General features: G+C 39.0%; 1 protein-coding gene across 2 annotated transcripts in view; it reads left to right on the top strand.

Annotated features, from left to right (window-relative positions):
* RNF2 (ring finger protein 2) overlaps positions 1-23263 on the top strand; it is a 59150-nt gene extending 35887 nt beyond the window's left edge. For both annotated transcript variants that reach the window (XM_003264459.3, XM_030818750.1), the window contains exons 2-7: positions 8180-8268; positions 12676-12836; positions 14165-14380; positions 19149-19421; positions 20874-21045; positions 21280-23263. In XM_003264459.3, the coding sequence (XP_003264507.1) occupies positions 8182-8268; positions 12676-12836; positions 14165-14380; positions 19149-19421; positions 20874-21045; positions 21280-21381 (1011 nt within the window). In that variant the 5' untranslated portion in view covers positions 8180-8181 and the 3' untranslated portion in view covers positions 21382-23263. The remainder of the gene's footprint in view (positions 1-8179; positions 8269-12675; positions 12837-14164; positions 14381-19148; positions 19422-20873; positions 21046-21279) is intronic.
* The last annotated feature ends 339 nt before the right edge of the window (positions 23264-23602 follow it).

Here is a 23602-nt window from a genome sequence, read left to right as displayed (position 1 = left end):
CTAAGTGCCACATAATCAAACTTGGAAATAGGCCAGTTTTCTAGAAAATAGGAGATTATAGTCAGCCTGAGTCTTCATAATAAGGAAGTCATCTCTGTTTTAACCTTTTAAAGCAAAGCATCTTTGAAACAACCAGTCTGCTTTTTGTTCTGTTTCTGCTTTCTTCAGCCTTTTTCTACTTTTAAAGCCAACCTCCTCTCCTCTCATTGGAACAGTCATTTTATTTTATCAAATGAGATGTTGTCCAATTCCAGGAGCCCAAATAAAAGCCAATTGTGGGCTGGGCGTGGTGGCTTACGCCTGTAATCCCAGCACTTTGGGAGGCTGAGGTGGGTGGATCATCTGAGGTCAGGAGTTTGAGACCAGCCTGGCCAACATGGCAAACCCCATCTCTACTAAAAGTACAAAAATTAGCCAGGTGTGATGCCGGGCGCCTTGTAGTCCCAGCTACTCAGGAGGCTGAGGCAGGAGAATTGCTTGAATGCAGGAGGTGGAGGTTGCAGTTAGCTGAGATCGCGCCTCTGCACTCTAGCCTGGGTAACAAGAGCGAGACTGTCTCAAAAAAAAAAAAAAAAAAAAAGAAAAGCCAATTGTGTGTTTAAACTTGTTATAATTTTGTCTTTTGATAGGCCCCCAGTAGACCTAGATCTTGTTCTGTTGTGTTGACAAGGATCTTTAGGCTGTTGGGATCTAGGGAGCACATTCTTGTCACTGGAAAAAATCCTTAAGATCATTTTGTGTGGCACCTCACTTCATATCTTCTTTGCTGGCTTCCACTCTACTCTTCAGCTTTTCAGACTGTATCTTGGCCATCTATTCTTGTTCTTTTCCTCTTTGTCTACTCTGTGTCTATGTTAGTATATATACATAGGTGACTCTCAGATATTGTTCATTGAAATCACTTTTCATTGAGATCTGAAAAACAGTAGCTAAATGTATTTCACATTCTTGGCTTGGGCAAGGGGGAACCACAGGCAGAAATGTAGCTTCTCACTAAACAGAAGAGAAAAGATTAAATACGATTTTGGGGCAGGATGAATTTAGATTAAATTTAAATGAAGGTGTATATTGATCTAAAGCAAAGAGACACTAATTCTCAAGAGTGTATCTGTTCAGTGACATGTTCATAAGAATTGAGATAATAATTTTGGCAGTCTGCAAGACTTTGCCGCTATTTTTGGTCTCAGGATCACCTGCTGTACTATCTGGTAAGGTAGCATCCATGTGGTAGTATTTAAGACTGTAGATACCAGAGAACATATTATTGTAATGCAGACTTAACAGAAAGATAAGGAAGACTAGAAAATTCTGCAAAGTCATGAAGATTGTAGCTTTTCCAAATGGTACCAGGAAATTCTGGAAGTGCAACTAACTTGTCAGTCACTCCTAAGTCTTATTTGCCACAGGAATACAGATATCTAAATCAGATATAATTTGGTTATGTGCAAGATAACTAGTATCTCTAGAAATATAATACTTCAGCAGAATGTTTTGATAGTTCCTATTAATTTTCCAGGGTAGCGTTCAGTAGGCAGAAGGAGTGTTGTGCTTATAATTAGTCCTAGGGTAACAGTTACAGGTTGGGACATGGGTTAGCATTTGGAATTCTTAGAAATCCCTCCAATGGATTTTTAGAAATTCCTCCTGAGTAGTTTTGGTTCTCTGAAAGATCTATTCTGTTGTAGTAGGATATATGTTAGAAATAATGGCACATATGTTAGTTTGGTACAAAAGTAATTGCGGTATTGGACTGTGAATTTTAAATAATCAAAACTAGGCTGAAACACATCTCTATTAATCAAAATAGGAACCATTACAATCAACACATTTTTGCCAATGAGAAATAAGTTTATTTATTCCTATAGTGTAAAAATCCATGCTTTGGGATTCGATGAACTCTTGGAAAGTATTTTCTGCATCCTGCTAGTTGTGGAAGTGTTTTCCCTGCAAAAAGTTGTCGAGATGCTTGAAGAAGTGGTAGTTGGTTGGTGAGAGGTCCGATGACTATGGTGGATGAGGCAAAACTGTAGCCTATTTCCATCAATTTTTTTTTTTTTTTTTTTTTGAGGTGGAGTTTTGCTCTTGTTGCCCAGGCTGGAGTGCAGTGGTGCAGTCTTGGCTCATTGCAAGCTTTGCCTCCTGGGTTCAAGTGATTATCCTGCCTCAGCCTCCTGAGTAGCTAGGATTACAGGCGTGTGCCACCATGCCTGACTAATTTTTGTATTTTTAGTAGAGATGGGGGGGGGGGTTTCCCCATGTTGGCCAGGATGGTCTCGAACTCCTGACCTCAGGTGATCACCCGCCTCAGCCTCCCGAAGTGCTGAGATTACAGGTGTGAACCACCGTGCCCAGCCTCCTTCAACTTTTGAAGCGTTGGTTGTGTGACGTGCATTTGAGCATTATTGTGGATAAGAACTGGGCCCTTTTTGTTGATCAGTGCCAGCTGCGGGCATTGCAGTTTTTGGTGCATCTCGATTTGCTGAGCATATTTCTCAGACGTAATGGTTTTGCCAGGATTCAGAAAGCTGTAGTGGATCAGAAGCAGACCACCAAACGGTGACCATGACTTTTTTTTGGTGCATGTTTGCCGTTGGGAAGTGCTTTGGAGCTTTGGAAGTGCTTCAGTCCAACCACTGAGCGGGTCATCACTAGTTACCAAATAAAATCCACTTTCGTTGCAAGTTACAATCCAATGGTTCGTCGTTGTTGCGTAGAATAAGAGAAGACAACACTTAAAAATGGCGATATTTTTAATTTTCACTCAGCTCATGAGACACCCACTTATCGAGCTTTTTCACCTTTCCAGTTTGCTTAAAATGCTACAACCATAGAATGGTAGACATTGAGTTCTTTGGTAACTTCTAGTGTAGTTGTAAGAGGATCAGCTTCTGTGATTGTCCTCATTTGGTCATCGTCAACTTCCGATGGCTGGTCACTATGCTCCGCGTCTTCAAGGTTCTTGTCTCCTTTGCAGAACTTCTTCCTTTTTTTTGAAGACAGTCTCTGTTACCCAGGCTGGAATGCAGTGGCATGATCTCGGCTCACTGCAACCTCCGCCTCCCAGGTTCAGGCGATCCTCCTGCCTAAGCCCCCCAGTAGCTGGGATTACAGGCACATGCCACCATACCTGGCTAATTTTTTTTTTTTTTTTAAGTAGAGACAGGGTTTTGCCATGTTGGCCAGGTTAGTCTTGAACTCCTGACCTCAGGTAATCCACCCTCCTTGGCCTCCCAAAGGGCTGGGGTTACAGGCGTGAGCCACCGCACCCAGCCTGCAGAACTTCTTTCTTGGACCACCACTGCCCTGTACGTTCGTTAACAGTTCCTGGGTGGAATGCATTGTCGATGTTGCGAGTTGTCTCCACTGCTTTACGAACCATTTTGAACTCGAATAAGAAAATCACTCAAGTTTGTTTTTTGTCTAACAGCATTTCCATAGTCTAAAATAAACATAAACAGCAAGTAATGAGTCATTAGCAAAAAAACATAAAGTGAGAAATGCCCATTAAAATGATGTATAACATAACCACATTGAAGAATGTATTCCAGTATCAAATGGTGAATTCCAACAATGCAAAAACCACAATTAATTTGCACTAACCTAATATCTACAAAGAAGCTGGCCATCTATATTTATACATGGTTTACCTCAAATTCAACAACTAGAGTCATCTTCAAAGCAGCATCATTGGATAGGCTCTGGCCATTGTTTTTTTCCCCTGCTTCTTTGTTTGCTAATATGGAACAAAGCCTCTTATTTTTCTGCTTGCTTTATCTACTAATATCTTATGAGTAGGTCTTTAATTCTTAGAAGATAAAATATCTTTTGATTTTTTAAAAATTATTTTGATAGCTAGATTTATTCGAAGGATTGTATGTTTGTTTTAGTTTGTATTTTGTCAGTTTTCTCAGGTTCTTTGAATGTTTTCAGCTACATGTTGGAAATTATCCAAATTTGCAATTTTCCATTTTAATTTTATTTTATAAGTCCTGTATTTTATGTTTTAGCCTATGAACAAGAAGACAGGCTTGGTTTTTATTATATTAATTTTGGGTCTGTTCCACAGTATAAAGTCTTGATGGCAATTTCTCATATCTCTCCCCTCCACTCTTCGCTTTCTCTTTCCTTCCCTCTCCCTTCCTGCTCAGGGTCTCTCCTGCAGCCTTGAACTCCTGGGCTCAAGCAGTCCTCCTGCCTCAGACCTTTGAGTAGCTGGGACTACAGGCCAACCCTATTTTTCTTACTCTAGTCACTATTATTAGGCATATTTTTGTTTTTTGGAGACACGAGCTCAGTCTGTTGCCCAGGCTGGAGTGCAGTGGTGTGATCTCAGCTCACTACAACCTCAGCCTCCTGAGTAGCTGGGACTCCAGGTGTGTGCCACTACTCCTGGCTAACATTTTGTATTTTTTGTAGAGAGGGGATTTTGCTGTGTTGCCCAGGCTGGTCTCAAACTCTGGGACTCAAGTGATCTATCTGTCTCGGCCTCCCAAAGGGCTGGGATTACAGGTGTGAGCCACTGTGCCTGGCCTACCTTTTTTTTTTTTTTTTAAGTCTTTTCCTTAAAAAAAAAAAAAAAAAAAAATTAGGGGCGGGGTCTCACTCTGTTGCCCAGGCTGGAGTGCAGTGGCACAGTCGTACCTCACTGAAACCTTAAACTCCTGGACTCAAGCAATCTTCCAGCCTTAGCCTCCCAAGTACCTAGAACTACAGGCACACACAATCACACCCACCTAATTTTTAATTTTTTTGTGTGGAGATGGCTTCTTGCTGTGTTGCCCAGGCTGGTCTTGAACTCCTGGCCTCAGGCAGTCCTGTGAGCCACCACAGCCACCCAGTCTTTAAGTCTTCTTCTAGCTATCTGTTGGCTTTAACTGTTAGCTCAGCCTTAAACCATGCCTTAATTCAGTTTCTGTCGACTTACCACTCAAAGCAGCATTGTAGCAATTTTAAATGAGTATTAGGTCATTGGTTGTTTTAGGGGAGAAGACCTTAGGAAAGGATAGTTCATTTAGGATTTTGGGGGAGGGAATAGAGAAGAACAAAAGGAGTATGTGCTGATGGTAATGCTAAAGCATGATAATGTTAGATGCATAAGGAGGACACGTTTCAGATAGTTTGAGGGGTTTTGTTTCCCCCTTCTTACCTTTGCAAGAGAATCTTCTAGGGATGCTGTTTTCAAGTCAGTTTTATTTTGAGACCTTGGCATGCTGGTCACAAAAGGCCATTGCATATTTGGTACTTTTTTTCCTTTCCTTTCTAGAGCTTCTCTTAGCTGTATTATCTTTGATGTGCTCCACATTCTTCATAATAGCTGAGGTAACTAGAAATCATCCTTGGAGAAATTGTGCCATCTAGCCTACTAAGCGCAATAATTTAGGATTATAATAAGAATGCATATAGCAGGAATTCTACCAGGAGAAGCTTGCAGCTTTCACTTTGATTCACAAGAGAGGGTTGCCGTAGCAGGTGTCTAATAATGCTTATAAAATGGTGGCTAGGGCCTATGAATTAATAATCAAACTCTGTGATTACCAGTCTGTTAACCGTTAGCTCCAGAGTACAGGAATAAGGGACATGTTGTGTCTTCAGGGAGGTGTGGGAATTTTTTTTGCCACCATCATCTACTGGACCACTCTACCTTAGTGGTCCCTGAGTAGCTGGAACTCAGTGTGTGTAGCAACTGTACTGCTCTTCTAACGCATACTTTTCTTTCTGTGTTCTCTCTCAATAAAAAATGGTTGTTTTCTCAGAGCTGTATTTGACCCTTCTTTCTTTCCTTTTTTTTTTTTTGAGACAGAGTCTCGCTCTGTCACCCAGGCTGGAGTGAAGTGGCGCGATCTTAGCTCACTGGAAGCTCCGCCTCCCGGGTTGACGCTATTCTCCTGCCGCAGCCTCCCCAATAGCTGGGACTACAGGCGCCTGCCACTATGCTCAGCTAATTTTTTGTATTTTTAGTAGAGACGGGGTTTCACCGTGGTCTTGATCTGACCTCGTGATCCGCCCGCCTCGGCCTCCCAAAGTGCTGAGATTACAAGCGTGAGCCGCCGCACCCGGCCTGACCCTTCTTTCTTATACCAGTGTCTTGTATATCACTTAGTGCTCTGTCTAATTCTGTCTCTCTGTCCATGTTTAATTGCTTTAGCTCACATAGTTAATATCATACAGGTTTGTAACAACTTTCTCTCACTGATTTTATTGTTAGTTGCTTTCTAGTCTTCTACCTTCTATACTACTTGAGTTTTTGTGAACGATTTGATCATGTTACTCTCCTGTTTAAAACTTTTTTTTGAGACTAAGTGTCGCTCTGTCGCCCAGGCTGGAGTGCAATGGCGCGATCTCAGCTCACTGCAACCTCTGCCTCCTGGGTTCAAGCAATTCTCCTACCTCAGCCTCCCGCATAGCTGGGATTACAGATGCACACCACCACACCCGGCTAATTTTTGTATTTTTAGTAGAGACTGGGTTGCACCATGTTGGTCAGGCTGGTCTCGAACTCCTGACCTCAGGTGATCTGCCTGCCTTGGCCTTCCAAAGTGCTGGGATTACAGGGATGAGCCACCGCACCCGGCCCTGTTTAAAACTTTTAGTGTCTTCCAATCACAAGCATGCCCATACATGGTGCTTTAATTTGCTTAGAACCCGCTTTCTTTTGTACTTCCATTCCACTGTAGTAATCTATATTAATATATATTTTTTTTCCTTTAAGCTCTGTTGGATTGATAATCTCTTTCTTTTCAAGGTTTATTTCATCTCTACCAAAGCCTCCTTAACTCCTCAAATTCCCCAGTCCACCTCTATAATTCCATATATTTTTGTCTGTACTCCTGCTTAGACTTTGTCTTATCGATTGTTGTTTAGCTATTTGCATGCATTTCCTTCTAGACAAGGACCCTGAGGCAGTTCTGCTTGACTAGTGATAAATATTTACTAAATATTAGGATGACTGGGGTCACTTCATTTTTCTGTGCCCCACAGGAGTGATTTTTTTTTATCTACAACCCTCTTTCCCACATTTATACTAGATGTCCCCCTACTCAAAGACAAGCAGAGAAGTTGATCTTATGCTGTTCAGTTCATGTATATCGGGAAAGGAGGCAGAATTAATCAGCGTGGTGAGGAGACTTTGAAGTGGTGTCAAATGGGGAACAATAGGAGGAACTAGGATATTTAGCCAAAAGGAAAGGAAAATCAGGTGGGATATGATACCACTTTCCAAATATTTGAAAGGCTGTCATGTAGAAAAATTATAGACTAATTATTATTATTATTAGTTTGTCTTCAGAGGGCAGCTATAGGATGAATAGGTAGCAGTTTGGGTCTCAGCATTAGGAAGAGCTTTCTGAACACGAGGTCGGGAATTTTTCATGAGTGAAGCTGTGAAAAGAGAGGCAGAATGATTGGTGGTTTAAAGTGCTATAAAGTAGATTTTTTAACTTGGACAACGTTGGACTAGATAGCTATGCTGAAGAATCTGAAATTTTCCTGATTTAGTTCTAAGTTCCATGACCATGAATTTCATAAAAATATTTATTGTTTTGGGTTAAGACAATCTTCTATACATTCAATAGTAATTAAGCACTTTTGATATGTTAAGTACTTCCTGTATGCCAGCTCTTGGGCATTTGGAAGTCAGTAGTAGGCTTTTACTATCAAGTAGTTCATATTTATAAGTGTAAAGATTTTGAGTTTTTCTTTTTAATTTTTGAGAACCAGTGAATAATTTGTTTTTATTATTCTCAAGATTAACAATTCCTAAAAATCAGTTTTGAGATTTACTTCCTATCTTAATCCATTTAGCCTGCTATAAAAAAATACTTTAGGCTGGGTAATTTATAAGCACTAGAAATGTATTACAGTTCTGGAGACTGGGAATTCCAAGATCATGGCACCAGCAGATGCAGTGTCTGGTGAGGGCCTATTCCTTAGAGCTGCTTCTCTGTGTCCGAACATGCTGGAAGGGCCAAAAGTTTCCATCAAGCCTCTTTTATAAAGGCATTAATTTCATTCATGAAGGTAGAGCCCTCATAACCTGATCACCTCCCAAAGTCCCCACCTCTTAATATTACTGCATTGAGATTAGATTTCAGCATAGGAATTTTGGTGGGACACATACATTCAGACCATAGCACTTCCCTTCCAAATACTAAAATTGTTTTTCTCTCTTCTTTATTTCCAGCAATGTCTCAGGCTGTGCAGACAAATGGAACTCAACCATTAAGCAAAACATGGGAACTCAGTTTATATGAGTTACAACGAACACCTCAGGTAACGACTAAGATGACTGCCAAAGGGCATATGAGACATGTAAACTGGGATACATTTTTAGAACCTGAAAACTTAAATAAAACATACAGTAATAATAAATTTATATTCAAGCATTCCTGACTTCTGTATGTTGGCTAACACTTTATTCATTGATAGAACAAATAATCTGAATACTCTATACAAGCTTTTGTGGTAGGTACTGGGTGAACAGTGTTGAATAAAACAGATACAGCACCAACCATGGACTTTACAGACATTGAAAAAGTACATATCTATAAAATTCACATGTGAGAAGTTGTAGAAAGTTGGGCAAGTCCTCCTTGCTGTAATAAGTACTGATGAGGCACCAAGGAAGACTGTTTTGAGATGATGGCAAAGACTAGGGGAGGAGCAGGTTTGAAGGCAATAAACATGCTTAACACTGGTTTAATTTTGAGATTCCTATACAACAGGCAGGCAGAGGTGCCACCTATAGATGATTTTTATATTAGTCTGAACTAAATACAAAATTTTAGGGATTGACAGTACATTTTAAGCAATAGAAATGGATAAACTCATCCAGAGAGATGAGCAGAGGACCTATAACTTCATCCAGAGCTGTTTCAACATTTAGAAATTAGGTAATGGACACGGAGCCAGTGAAGGAGACTGAGAGGGACATCCAGAGAAAAGGAAGGAAAAACAGGAGATTGAGAGAGAAGGGGGATTTAAAAGCTAAAGGAAACCTTACCAACATGGAGAAACCCCGTCTCAACTAAAAATACAAAATTAGCCAGGCGTGGTGGCATGCGCCTGTAGTTGCAGCTACTTGGGAGGCTGAGGCAGGAGAATCGCTTGAACCTGGGAGGCGGAGGTTGCAGTGAGCCGAGATTGCGCCATTTTACTCCAGCCTGGGTGACAAGAGTGAAACTCCGTCTCAAAAAAAAAAAAAAAAAAAAAAAAAGGCTAAAGGAAGTATTTCAAGAAGGATGTAAAGTGTTTAACACTAGTGACAGGCTGAATAAGATGAAGGTTAGACAAGTGTAAGTTAGATTTAACAATACAGTTGGCCCTCCACATACATGGGGTTCTGCATCTGTGGATTCAAGCAACCACAACTGAAAAAATTTTCACAAAATTTGAATTTTCCATGTGCTAATAAGTACTATGTTGAATCTGTGCAAATGAGGTGCTGTATGGGCATTGTATTAAGTATTAAAGTAATTTAGAAATGATTTAAAGCAGCAGTCCCCAGGGACCAGTTTCATGGATGATAGTGTTTCCATGGATTGGGGGTGGGAGGGTGGGTGGGTGGGGGATGGTTTCAGGATGAAACTGCACCACCTCAGATCATCAGGCATTGGATTCCAATAAGGAGCATGCAGTCTAGATCCCTTGCATGTGCCGTTCTCAATAGGGTTCGGACTCTTACGAGACTCTAATGCCACCACTGATCTGACAGGAGGCGGAGCTTAGGCAGTAATGCTTACTTGCCTGCTGCTCACCTCCTGCTGTGTGGTCTGGTTCCTAACAGGCCAGTACCTGTCCATGGCCTGAGGTTTGGGACCCCTGATTTAAAGTACGTGGGAGAATATGCCTAAGTTATATGCAAACATCATGCCAGTTTTTATAAGGGACTTGAGCATCCAAGGATTTTGATATCTGTGGAAGTTCCTGGAGCCAGTTCCCCATGGATACCAAGGATACCAAGGTTCGATTGTATATACTTGGTGACCTTGACAAGAGCAGGTTCACCTGAGTAGATTGTACAAGGTTGAGGGTTGATTGGAATCATGGTGCATTCTCATCATTGGTTCACATGATGAATCAAGGTTATGATAATTATATATATATGGCCCAGTAAGGGGAGGGTAGAAGTGACAAAAGATGAATAGGCAATTCTTCAGAGAAATTCAACTATGCAGGGGAGCAGAGAAATGGAGCAAAAACGAGAGACCAATGTGAAATTGAGTTTTCAATTGTGTTTATAAGATGGAGATAGAGGCCGGGCATGGTGGCTCAGACCTGTAATCCCAGCACTTTGGAAGGCCGAGGCCGGTGGATCACCTGAGGTCAGGAGTTTGCGGCCAGCCTGGCCAACATGGTGAAACCCTGTCTCTACTAAAAATACAAAAGATTAGCCAGGCCTGGTGGTGCACACCTGTAATCCCAGCTGCTTGGGAGGCTGAAGCAGGAGAATCGCTTGAACCCAGGAGGTAGAGTTTGCAGTGAGCCAAGATCACGCCATTGCTCTCCAGCCTGGGCAACAAGAGTGAAACTCCGTCTCAAAAAAAAAAAAAAAAAAGATAGAGATAGAGTGCCCATCTTCCCTTTCCCCTTGCACAGCTCTAGGATGCATCATTCATGTTTTACTATTCTGCAGCCCAAGCTGAGATTCTAATCTCTCAGGCTGATTCAATGGAGAAGGAGAGATTGCTGAAGCCTGAGAGCAAATAGAATAATCAAAAAAAGGATGTCTTTGAGAGAGTACAAAGGAATATACCTTTGATAGGACAAGGTATAGTTTCTCCTTGTAACAAGAGAGATTGATGATGTATAGATTTGGTAGAGAGGAAATGAAAGAACTCTCTTTTAATGAAATACCTCAATAAATTGAGGTAAGATAGTTTATTGAAGGTGCAGATGGAAAAAGGTCAGCAGATAGAAGAAAAAGTGTAAAATAGTATATAGAAAGGAAAAGCAAGTTTGTTAGATTAACCAGTTGCTGAGCAGTGCTGAACATCCATATGAGGCTGGTGAATTTTTTTTTTTTTTTTTTTTTTGAGACAAAGTCTTGGTCTGCACCTAGGCTGGAGTGCAGTGGCGTGATCTCAGCTCACTGCAACCTCTACCTTCCAGATTCAAATGATTCTCCTGCCTCAGCCTCCCAAGTAGCTGGGATTACAGGCATGTGCCACCATGCCCGGCTAATTTTTGTATTTTTAGTAGAGACGGGGTTTCACCATGTTGGTCAGGCTGGTCTCGAACTTCTGACCTTGTGATCCACCCACCTCCGCCTCCCAAAGTGCTGGAATTACAGGTGTGAGCCATCGTGCCCGGCCGAGGCTGGTGAAATTTTTAGTTATACCAAGGTGGTTTTCCCTTTTTCTTTTCCCCTATAGTGCTACACATCTGCACAGGTACAGCCCTGGAGGAGAACATAGATGGTTGAATTTATCCAGGGTTGGGATTTTGTTAGGCATGTTCTAAAGAGGCAGAGGAGAACAGACTTGATTACTCTCTGGGTCATCAATATACTCTGAGAGATAGTTTCCTAAATCAAGTTTGTCTAAGTGTTAAACTAAGGGAAAAATGAAAATTTTTTATTTCATATTTTTACATATTCATATTTATATGGAGAGGCTGAAACCTAACAAGCATATTTTATTAATACTTGAGCCCTTTATGAACAATAGCTATAGTTTCTATATTTTTCTTTGTGGAGTAATCCATCTTTGACCATATAAAGAAAGCACAAGTATGATGGACTGCCAGTGGAAACAGGAAGCACAGGAGCATATTGAAAGCCACTTATTTATACCTGCATCTTGCTTTACAATTCTCACCATACCAGAACTCTCCTCAATCCATAGGAGTTGATATTGGTGGCATTAGAGATGAGTAGTCTGTGTTCTCACTGCCAGCTTGTGGAGAGGGTAGTGAACCAAATAGGATTCACTAATCACTGCAGCAGGGGAGATATGTCCTGAAATTTTACATTGGAACTCCAGATGCATTTTGGAGAGAAGCATTTTTAGGCATGACAGTTAGATATAGCAATACATTTTATACTTTGGATATATTCTGGCTTAAATCAGCTTCTGGGTTAGCGTGAGAAGCTGACTACTTTGTATAAAATTGCTCTGTGGAAAAGAATTTTCGGGGTTCAAAAGTATTTTAAAATGAAATCCTATTAAGCTGTTTATAAACGAGAATACTTTTATTGGAATCTTATTTTAATGGGCAGCATGAAACATAATTTATTGTGAAAATGGTGTAACTTTTGAAGGTGGACGTTTGCTGAGGGTTAATTTAGCGCTAACTTTCTCATTTTGCAGGTAAGACAATGTTAAATAATTATTTAGAGTCAGCTAGTTAATTTGACTAGATCTAACCTAAGGTATATGATTCCAAATTCAATTTTTTTTATTATACCAGGCTAATTTCCCACTAGTAAGTTTTTAAATACATTAATATATTATCTTTAGCATTAAAGTAAGAGCATTTTTATAATATAGTGGTGGTGAGGCGGAGGGGAGCTGTAGGCGATTATAGTCAAAACAAAATTAGCTGTGAGTTGACAATGGCAGTGGCTGGGTGATGGGTACATATATGTTTGTTTTTACCATTTCCAGTACTTTTATATGTTTGAGCTTGTCCATAATAAAAAATTAAGTAGCTTTTAATTTTAAAGTGACTCTTTTACAGGAAGCAATAACAGATGGCTTAGAAATTGTGGTTTCACCTCGAAGTCTACACAGTGAATTAATGTGCCCAATTTGTTTGGATATGTTGAAGAACACCATGACTACAAAGGAGTGTTTACATCGTTTTTGTGCAGACTGCATCATCACAGCCCTTAGAAGTGGGTATGTTGAAAAGAGTTGTTATACTAGGTACTTAATTGTACCATGAAAGTGCTTTCCAGGGTTTGAGAAATACATTTTCTTTTTTTTTTGACACAGAGTTTCGCTCTTCTTGCCCAGGCTGGAGTGCAATGGCACGATCTTGGTTCACTGCAACCTCTGCCTCCTGGGTTCAAGTGATTCTCCTGCCTCAGCCTCCAAAGTAGCTGGGATTACAGGCATTGCCACCATGGCCGGCTAATTTTTTTTTTTTTTTTTTTTTTTTTTTTTTTTTTTTTTAGTAGAGATGGGGTTTCAACATGTTGGTCAGGTTTCAACATACTGAGCTCCTCACCTCAGGTGATCCACCCGCCTCAGTCTCCCAAAGTGCTGGGTTTACAGACATGAGTCATTGCACCTGGCTGAGAAATACATTTCCTTTCCTTTCCTTTCTCCTTTTTCTTCTTTCCCCTTTCCCCTTTCCTTTCCTGAGATGGAATCTCGTTCTGTCGCCCAGGCTGGAGTGCAGTGGCATGATCTCGGCTCACTGCGACCTCCACCTCCCAGGTTCAAGCGATTCTCCTGCCTCAGCCTCCTGAGTATCTGGGATTACAGGCGTGTGTCACCATGCCTGGCTAATTTTTGTATTTTTAGTAGAGAGGGGCTTTCACCGTATTGGTCAGGCTGGTCTCAAACTCCTGACCTCGTGATCCACCCACCTCGGCCTCCCAAAGTGCTGAGATTACAGGCGTGAGCCACCGTGCCCAGCCAAGAAATACATTTTCTGTAGGTGTTTGATTGAAAACTAGAAATCTTTCTAAAGTCTAAGTTTTAATTGTAGGAAAGTCTTTGTATTGAAATCGCTGATTTTGACACTTCATAGGATGAGTATTTGTTTTGAGGAAATTACAAAGCATAAAACCATGATTTTTCCACTTAAGTATATAAAATAATATCCATATGAAAGTATTATTTCAATAAAATAATTTATTACATATATATTAACATGTATATTAGTGGGTATTTTTTCCTTGCAAAGCATGGATTTCGGAAAGGGGAATTTAAATTAGAAAAGAATAGATTTTTATTTCTAAGATGGTTATATATAAATTATCTTGGGAAATACTCAAATTTTTTCTTTTAATGAGTGGTATAGAGGGTTTGAGGTTTCCAAAATCTTGCTTACCCGCTAGTCAGATTTTCAAGGAAATTCAGGATAAACGGTTTACATTTCTGTGACTTATTAAAGGTATTGGAATAAAGGTGAATAACTATCCAGAAGCTGCATATTTTTGTCTTTAGCCCAGAGATACTAGCATTGTTTACATTTGCTTTCCCCTCCTTTTATTTAGCAACAAAGAATGTCCTACCTGTCGGAAAAAACTAGTTTCCAAAAGATCACTAAGGCCAGACCCAAACTTTGATGCACTCATCAGCAAAATTTATCCAAGTCGTGATGAGTATGAAGCTCATCAAGAGAGAGTATTAGCCAGGATCAACAAGCACAATAATCAGCAAGCACTCAGTCACAGCATTGAGGAAGGACTGAAGATACAGGCCATGAACAGGTATATGGGAAAGAGGGTCAGAGAGGGTAGCTATTTTTCTGAATACTTTATTAACAATTAAATTTACTTTTCGAAAAAGGTAAAATACAGTAACAAATAGTAGTACTGCATGATTACCTTTCGTGCAGGTATAATACATGCCTCCAGGCATAATAGGGTATTTCATTTAAAATACTAGAATCTCTCTTTTACCTACTTTTTTCTCAACTTATTCTATTTCTCCTCTTCTTTTTATAGCAAAATTCCTTGAAAGAGTTGTATCTCCAATTCTTTTCCTATTCTTTTATGAACCCCCTCCAATCAGACATTCATCCTCACCACCCCATCGTATTGCTCTTATCAGTGTTATTAGTGATCTCTTCATTGTGCCATCTAATGGCTGATTCTCAGACCTCGCCTTACTTAGCAGCATTTGACACAATTTCTCCCTTCTCTTTGAATAATTTTCTTCACCTGGCTTTCAGGAGGCCATAGTCTCTTGGTTCCCTTTGTATGTCATTAACTGTTCTTTACTTGTTTCTTTTGTACTTTTTATTTCAATTTCCCCAACTGTTAAATATGGCGTGTCCTAGAGACCAGTGTTTGTTTCTCTTTTCGATACAAAATCCGTCTCCAAATTATCTTACTCAGTTTCATAGTTTTATTTACCATCTGTATGCTGATGACTCCCAAATTTATATATCCAGCCCGGACTTAACTGAATTTTAGACACTTCTCCGTATGGGTATCTAATACGCATCTCAAACTTTAACATGATGAATACTAAACTTACTCCTTATTTCTCTTCATTCTTACTCATTTTGGTTGATGGCAATTCCATCATTCTACTTGCTTAAGCCAAAAGCTTTGGAGTCGGCTTTTTTAATTTTTTTTTTATTTTTTGAGATGGAGTCTTGCTCTGTCGCCCAGGCCAGAGTGCAGTGGCACCATCTTGGCTCACTGCAACCTCTGCCTCCTGGGTTCCAGCGATTCTCCTGCTTTAGCCTCTTGAGCGGCTGGGACTACAGGCGCACACCACCACACCCAGCTAATTTTTGTATTTTTTTCTGGAGACGGGGTTTTACCATATTGGCCAGGCTGGTCTCAACTCCTGACTTCGTGATCTGCCTGGCTCAGCCTCCCAAAGTGCTGGGATTACAGGTGTGATCCACCACACCCGGCCTTGGAGTCGCTTTTAAATCTCTTTCACACATCCTGTATTCCAGTCTGTAAATAAATATTTTTTGCTTTCTCCATAGTATATCCAGATTCATTCAGGCCACAACAATCTTTCATTTGATGTATTGAAATAAGTTCCCAACTGGTTTTTCTACTTCCCATGCTTACCTCCCACATAGCCTATTCTCAGCACAGCAGCCAGAGATACTGTTAAATTGAAAGGAAAATCATGGTTTTCCTTTGCTCAGAGCCCTCTAATAGCTTCTATTCACATTCAGGCTAGAAAACAAAAGACTTTAATGACCCTATATAAGGTGGCCATTTTCCTTACCCTCATCTTCTTTTCCTCTCTGACATTATCGTCTGATTTATTCAGGCCTCAAGGAGTATCATTATTTTCCATAGAAGGAGATAATAGTAAAGTCCCATCTCAGCCTAGTGGTTTTCGCCTTGGCTGAACATCAGACTCACTCAGAAAACTTTTAAATCTCAAGGCTTTAGGCATCATCCCCGTCCCAGTAATCAGCATCCAGGCATTTCTGCTTTTAAGTTTCCATAGATGATTCTGGAGTGTAGTCAAGGTCAAAAACCACTGGCTTAAAGGTTAAAAGATGTGCTCCATTCTAACAGTATTAAACTGACCTACCACTCTGTTTACCCAAGTATAATGTACTAAATGTTAAGTGTATTTATTTTTAAAAGAATTTTACATTCTTAAGTGTTGGAAGGACTTTAATGGTTGTTCAGGTTAGCCTTTTACTAAAAGCAAGACTCTCCTTGCAAATATTCTTTTGGTTTTGCTTGTGCATTTCTAGTGGTGAGGCTGTATGATAGGCACTCCTTTCTTTTGTTGGCAACTTTATTACAGCTTCCTTACTGTTCTTCAGACTCACCAAGCATGCTTCTGCCTCAGAGCCTTTGTACTTACACTACTTTATTTCAGGAACCTTCTTCTTCCAAATAATCCACATGGCACACTACCTCACTTTCTTAGCAGGTATCTGCTTAAGTTCTCATCTTCCATTCTAGGACTCTGTAATTCCTTATTTTTTTCCCCATAGCACGTATCACTCTCTCATGTGTTACCTGCTACACTAGAATATGACCCCTAAGAGGGAAGAGACTATGTCAGTATCATTGATTCTTATTAACACCATTATTTAGAACCATGCTTGGCTTAAAGTAGTAGCTGCTTAGTAAATATTTATCGATGTGTGAATTTTTAAGTTCTTCCTTTATATTGAATTAAAATTAGTCTCTTGTGTGCAGCAGTCTGGGTTTGTCTTATGTTGAAATACTTATGTTGACTTTTACATATATTTCAGATTCTACTTCTTTGTTTACAAATACTTTTATGAGGTATATGTTCGTACATGTCCCTCTAAAGGCATAATATTCACATTCCTCATTTCCTTTTTGTTCCTCATATGACACTCAAGATTGGTGTCATTCTTAAAATGCTACCATCAGGACAGTATGTAGTATTATAGATGTGATTTGATAAATGTAGGATATAATAGACAATTTAATGTTCTTTGTATGAACATTATTCTTTAAACGCTGCCTGCAGTTACATTAATGTAGCTCTGTCACATCAATCCTTTTTTGGAAAGGTGTGGGATAAAAATAAATATATTGAGTCTTAATAAACCTGTTAGGTCATTGTAATTTATGGTCAACTAAAATAACTTTTCATTTGCTTTAGTTGTGAATTTTAGAAGATATTTTAGTCTTTATGTTATGCTATTACTTTTTGTCCCATTATTTTAGCCTGTTCATACCTTTTTTTCAAAAATTATGGTAAAAGACATATAACAGAATTTTCCATCTTAACCATTTGTAAGTGTAGAGTTCAGTAGTGTTAAGTACATTTTTTTTTTAAACGGTTGGCTCCTCAAAGCTGAACACTCACAATGTTGTGCAGCCAATCTACAGAACTCTTTTCATCTTATAAAATTGAAATCCTGTATCCATTAAGCATTAACGCCTCATTTCTCCCTCCCCCCAGTTCCCGGTAACTGTCATTCTACTTTGTTTTATGAATTTGACTTCTTTAGATACCTCACATAAGTGAAATCAAGCAGTATTTGTATTTTGGGGGTTTTTTTTGTTGTTGTTGTTATTTACTGTTATTTATTTCTCTTTTTACTTGACTATAGGCCACCAAGTTACGTATTTGTACTTTTGTGCCTATTTTATATTACTTAAATGACCTCAGCATGTCTGTTCATATTGTATGTGGCAGGATTTCCTTCCTTTTTAGGGCTGAATAATATTCCATTGTGTGTGCTTATATATTTTTGAATCAGTTTGTTATTTAACATACTAGTCATCCCCTCTTGGTTTTGCAATGATCTATGAATTTTATAAGCAGGATTTTTTTTTTTTATTAAAGCATGAGTTCTTGAGCATCTTTCCTAACCACTGGACTGTTATTTCCTTGTTCTGGCAATAAACATAATGACAGTATTCTTACAAGTGCGAGGCATTCTTTCATATTTCTTTTTCATTATATATTCCTTCTTTTTCTTATCTATACAGGTAGGGAGACAGGCAATGTGGTAGAAAGAATGTGGTCTGGTTCACATCCTAGCTGTAGCTCTGGCACTTACTAGTTGTGTAACTGTAGGCAAATTATTTAATCTTGTACCTGAGTTTTCTTTGCATTTCTCAACTAGAGAATGACATTAATGGTAACTGCCTTGACAGGTTGTTTTGAAGAGTAAACAAGATTGTATGTATAAAGTGCCTTGCCCGGTAATTAGCTTTAGTATCTGAGCTTGTTAGAGAGCAGCTTCTGTATCCACATTGGTTATTTAGATACCATCGCATTTTCCTTAGTCATTTTGTATCGCCTTAGCTGACTTGGCGGAAGGTCAGCAGGGAAGAAGTACTTACTATTCTTCTTAAATTTTGTTTCCTTAAGAATTTCTTTAAAGAGGCATAAATATCTTCCCTAAGAACTTTTACATTTTCGTATCTGAATCATGCCTTTCTTCAGACCTGTAACCCCATGAGAGAAAATGATCAGAATATAAAGATTTGTCAATTAATTCTTATAGTCTTTGGTTTAATAAAGAAAATTATTTTTAAGAGAGAGCATCTCACTCTGGCCCAGGCCAGAGTACAGTGGAGCCATCCTAGTTTACTGCGCCCTTGAACTCCTGGGCTCAAGCCATCCTCCTGTCTCAGCCTCCTGAGTAGCTGAGATGATAGGTGTGCCACCACGCCCAGCTAATTAAAATTTTTTGTTGTTGGTAGAGACAGGGTCTCACTTTGTTGCCCAAGCTGGTCTCAAATTCCTGGCCTCAAGCTCCTCTCATCTTGGCCTCTCAATGTGTTGAGTTTACAGGTGTGAACCACCGTGCCTGGCCAGTAAAATTATTAAGTGAATAGAAACATTTGTTAAATTATTAAATGTTTGCCTGTGAGTGAGAGAGATTTTTTAGACCTTTCAGGAACGTGTGGGAAACAATGTCATCCAACTCAGAGCAAATTCAGTTACCAGTATTTTTTGGAATTCTAAAGTTCAGTAGCAAACATGCTTCAGATTTGTTACTTTAAAGGCCTAAAAGTAAATTTTATGCATCCTTTTTTCCCCCTTGACTAGACTGCAGCGAGGCAAGAAACAACAGATTGAAAATGGTAGTGGAGCAGAAGATAATGGTGACAGTTCACACTGCAGTAATGCCTCCACACATAGCAATCAGGAAGCAGGCCCTAGTAACAAACGGACCAAAACATCTGATGATTCTGGGCTTGAGCTTGATAATAACAATGCAGCAATGGCAATTGATCCAGTAATGGATGGTGCTAGTGAAATTGAATTAGTATTCAGGCCTCATCCCACACTTATGGAAAAAGATGACAGTGCACAGACGAGGTAAGTGTGTGGATTAGTTTCAGATTACCTAAATTCAGAATGTTTAATTTGGAGGTAAAAGGCAGTCTTGTGTAAGAAGTAGGAGCAGTATTTGTCATCCCATTGATTGCAGGGGTTCAGTTACTAGCTGCCTAGATTGTTGTTTTCTTCCTTCCTCCCTCATGTGCTTTCCACCCAAAGTTGCACATCTGAAAGGAATGACTCTCCTTGGTAGAGAAGGTAAAGGGGCCCATTCAAATTTCTCAGCAATGATACTAGAGTACCAGTAGGCTCTAAAACTCATGCTGGCAAGAATGGCTACTTTACCACTGTATCTCCAGCACACTGCCTGCCATTGAGTACAGATAAGCATCAAATATTTATTGAATGAGGGATTGAATGATACATTATGTTTTAAAATCCTCAAATTAACTTTTTTTTTGAGATAGAGTCTTGCTGTGTCGCTAGGCTGGAGTGCAGTGGTGCGATCTCGGTTCACTGCAGCCTCCGCCTCCTGGGTTCAAGCGATTCTCCTGCCTCAGCCTCCCGAGTAGCTGGGACTACAGGCTCACGCCACCAAGCCCAGCTAATTTTTGTATTTTTAGTAGGGACGGGGTTTCACTGTGTTGGCCAGGATCGTCTCGATCTCTTGACGTCGCGATCCGCCTGCCTTGGCCTCCCAAACTGCTGGGATTACAGGCCCAAGCCACTGTGCCCAGCCTCTTTTTTTTTTTTTTTTTTTTTTGGAGATAGAGTCTTGCTCTGTCTCCCAGGCTGTAGTGCAGTGGCGCAATCTTGGCTCACTGCAAGCTTTGCCTCCCGAGTTCAAGCGATTCTCCTGCCTCAGCCTCCCAAGTAGCTGGGATTACAGGCGCCCACCACAACACCTGGCTGATTTTTGTATTTTTAGTAGAGATGGGGTTTCACCATGTTGGCCAGGCTGGTCTCGAACTCCTGACCTCAAGTGATCCACCCGCCTCAGCCTCCCAAAATGTTGGGATTACAGGCATGAGCCACCACACCCGGCCCAAATGAACATTTCTATGGTTAGTCTTAAAAAGACATTTTAATTCTTGGACAATAAGAAATTTGCTTCTATTCTGTTTCTGTTGCTGCTATAGCCAACAGATTCTGGTCATTAGGGTTTGGGGGATATGTTCCTTTTTCCCCCTTAGTACTTTGTGTATTTTTCTGTTTGATTTTTGTCACTGTGTATCTCATTTTGCAGAAGGTAAGGTAGGTAAAGCTTTCGTGGCCTGACAGTAAGATATTGAGTGTTTACTTTCCCCTCTTCTGTACGTATCAATAAGAAATTTAGATTGTAGAGCAGTAAATTTCTGATATTATTTTGTCAATAATTGAGACATTTCCATTTTACTTAGTTTTTAAGAAATGTATTAGTTCCATAATTCCAGTACATTTTTCTCATTGGCATTTTCTAGAAATGAAATTTTTAATGATTTATTCTTCTAGATACATAAAGACTTCTGGTAACGCCACTGTTGATCACTTATCCAAGTATCTGGCTGTGAGGTTAGCTTTAGAAGAACTTCGAAGCAAAGGTGAATCAAACCAGATGAACCTTGATACAGCCAGTGAGAAGCAGTATACCATTTATATAGCAACAGCCAGTGGCCAGTTCACTGTGAGTATTTAAAATAATAGACTGTTGAAACTGGGAGCACATTGACCAACTGAGTGGCAAGTGGTGGGGTAGAATCTAATAAATAATGTAAAAAACCGTAACAGTGTTAAGTGACAAGTAGTTATTTCTAAGATTTGAAAAAAAAAGATTCTGTGGGCTTCTATTTTAGTTTCATTTCATTATTATTGTGGTTTGTGCAGTTTTCATAATTTTTTTCTTTCTTTTTTGTTTTAGGTATTAAATGGCTCTTTTTCTTTGGAATTGGTCAGTGAGAAATACTGGAAAGTGAACAAACCCATGGAACTTTACTACGCACCTACAAAGGAACACAAATGAGCCTTTAAAAACCAATTCTGAGACTGAACTTTTTTATAGCCTATTTCTTTAATATTAAAGATGTACTGGCATTACTTTTATGGACAGATCTTGGATATGTTGTTCAATTTTCTTTCTGAGCCAGACTGGTTTACGCTATTCAAATCTTTTCCCCTTAATTTAAGGTTTCCTTTTTGGAAGGGACTGCAGTTATTCAGTATTTTTTTCTTTCCTTTAAAAAAATATATCTAAAGTTTCTTGTGTTTTTTTTTTTCCCCACAAAGTGTGTTTCCACTTGGAGCACCCTTTTGACCCAGGAATTTTTCATAGTTTCTGTATTCTTACAAGATTCAGTTGGCTGTCCTTTTCCTGCTACCCTCAAAAGACTTTAGTCGTACAGAATGTTAAATATTATGTATTCTGACTTTTTTTTCCCCCCGGAGTCTTGTATATTTATAGTTTTCTATATAAACTGTAGTATCTTCATGAAGACCCAAGGCTCAAATTTACTGTCCTTAAAAACAATTCTCATAGGATTATTCTTTTCATGGTATTTTCTTCCATAATATCTCATTTTAAAAAGAAGTTCTTTATGAACTTAGTGTCCATTGTCATGCAATGTTATTTTTTTTCCATTCTTTTTCCCCGTAATTTTGGAATTTCTGGTCCTGGAAAGAATCAAACAAAATCTTAAGTTCTGTGAGAACTTGGTTCATTGACAGATTTTGCTGAAGAAAGAAAAATTAAATTGGTAGTAAAATATAGTCTTCAAGTATACGTTTGAGAGTGCTTTTTTTGTATTAGTTCTGCTGTCATTTCATTTCCTGTATTATATGTGATGTTTTTCCCCATTAAAATACCAGAGATAATGGAGATATTTTGCACTTTAGCCTTGATGAAAAGTACAAGATATGTTCAGAGCTTCCCTAATTTTTTTCTTATTTGTAGCCATATAAGTTTCAAGAATAACATGGCACACAGAACAATGGAAAAAAGCTTGTTTCCATTGGAAAATTATATCATTTTGGGTTGCCACATCAGTTTATAAATTTGGCGCTCTTCTAATTACACTCTGTAGAAGGTTAATGGAGCTTGAGCCCTGCTTTGATATGTAGTGAAAGATAATTCTGTAGAAAAACGTCAGCCAGTAGGGTAAAGTCATTCTACTGTTCTTAATTTTTATATTGAGGAACAGTGTTGGGTGTTTGGGAGCCAGAAAGCTTTGTTGACAGATCAGAAATAAGATTGACTTGGGTGTTATATTTCATCTCTCTCCAGACTCTAGGTATATTTCCAACTTTATATATCACAGTATTTAAAAAGACTTGTTTGCATTGAGAAATTAACCCTAAAGGGTTTTTGATAGGAGGGTGTAGACCTCCAGTACCTTTGTAACTAAAGTCTGTCTAGTCATTGTAAATATTTATCTGTCCGTTTTGACAGATTGGGGCCAGCTTGATGTTTTAAATCTTCAGCCCGGTGTGAAAACTTAAAAGGTATATATTCAATTTTTTACCATTTTATGGAAAATATTTAAAATCTGTTTTTACAGGTTTTTTTGTGTTTTGGTTTTTTTTTGGTAACCTGTGCCATGAAATTTGAAAACCACCAACAATCAAGGGAACTTTTATATATTCAATTCCTTTTCTGGTGTAATGTTAAAGTTGTATAGATTATTAATGCATGCCCACTGAATATAACCCTGGTTTTGTGATAAAACTGTTTAGATTTTGTTGATGACATTAGATTCGTAGTTGCATTAAATAACTAAATTCCCATTGTGGTTATTAATTGAAATTTTGTCTTTAAGCAGAGAGTTATTTGTGAATATAAGCTTTGTGCTTAGAGAATGTATGTGTTTTTATCTGTCAGTATGGGAGGATATAAACTGCATCATTAGTGACATTACTGGTTGTGTAATCCTTTGTGAAATATAATTCTAGGTATTTGATAGGGTATTGAGTGTATTTTGTGTGTGTGTGGATGTGTGTTGGGGTACAGGGAGAGGCGATGCTGTTGGCCATCACTACCAACCAAGGTTTCAAAAAGTATTATCTAATTAATTTCTTTTATCACTATCTCAACTGAGGAACAAAAGGCTCACCACAAGTGGCGTGAAGGCTTTGGGTACTTAGTTCTAAATTTTTTTATGGTAACATATACATAACCAAATTTACAGTTTTAACCATTTTAAAGCATGTAATTCAGTGGGGTTAGGTACATTCACTGTGTTGTGTAATGA

This window comes from Nomascus leucogenys, chromosome 9, assembly GCF_006542625.1.
Source record: "Nomascus leucogenys isolate Asia chromosome 9, Asia_NLE_v1, whole genome shotgun sequence".
NCBI classification, from domain to species: Eukaryota; Metazoa; Chordata; class Mammalia; order Primates; family Hylobatidae; genus Nomascus; species Nomascus leucogenys.
This window is presented reverse-complemented; position numbering and strand designations above follow the sequence as displayed.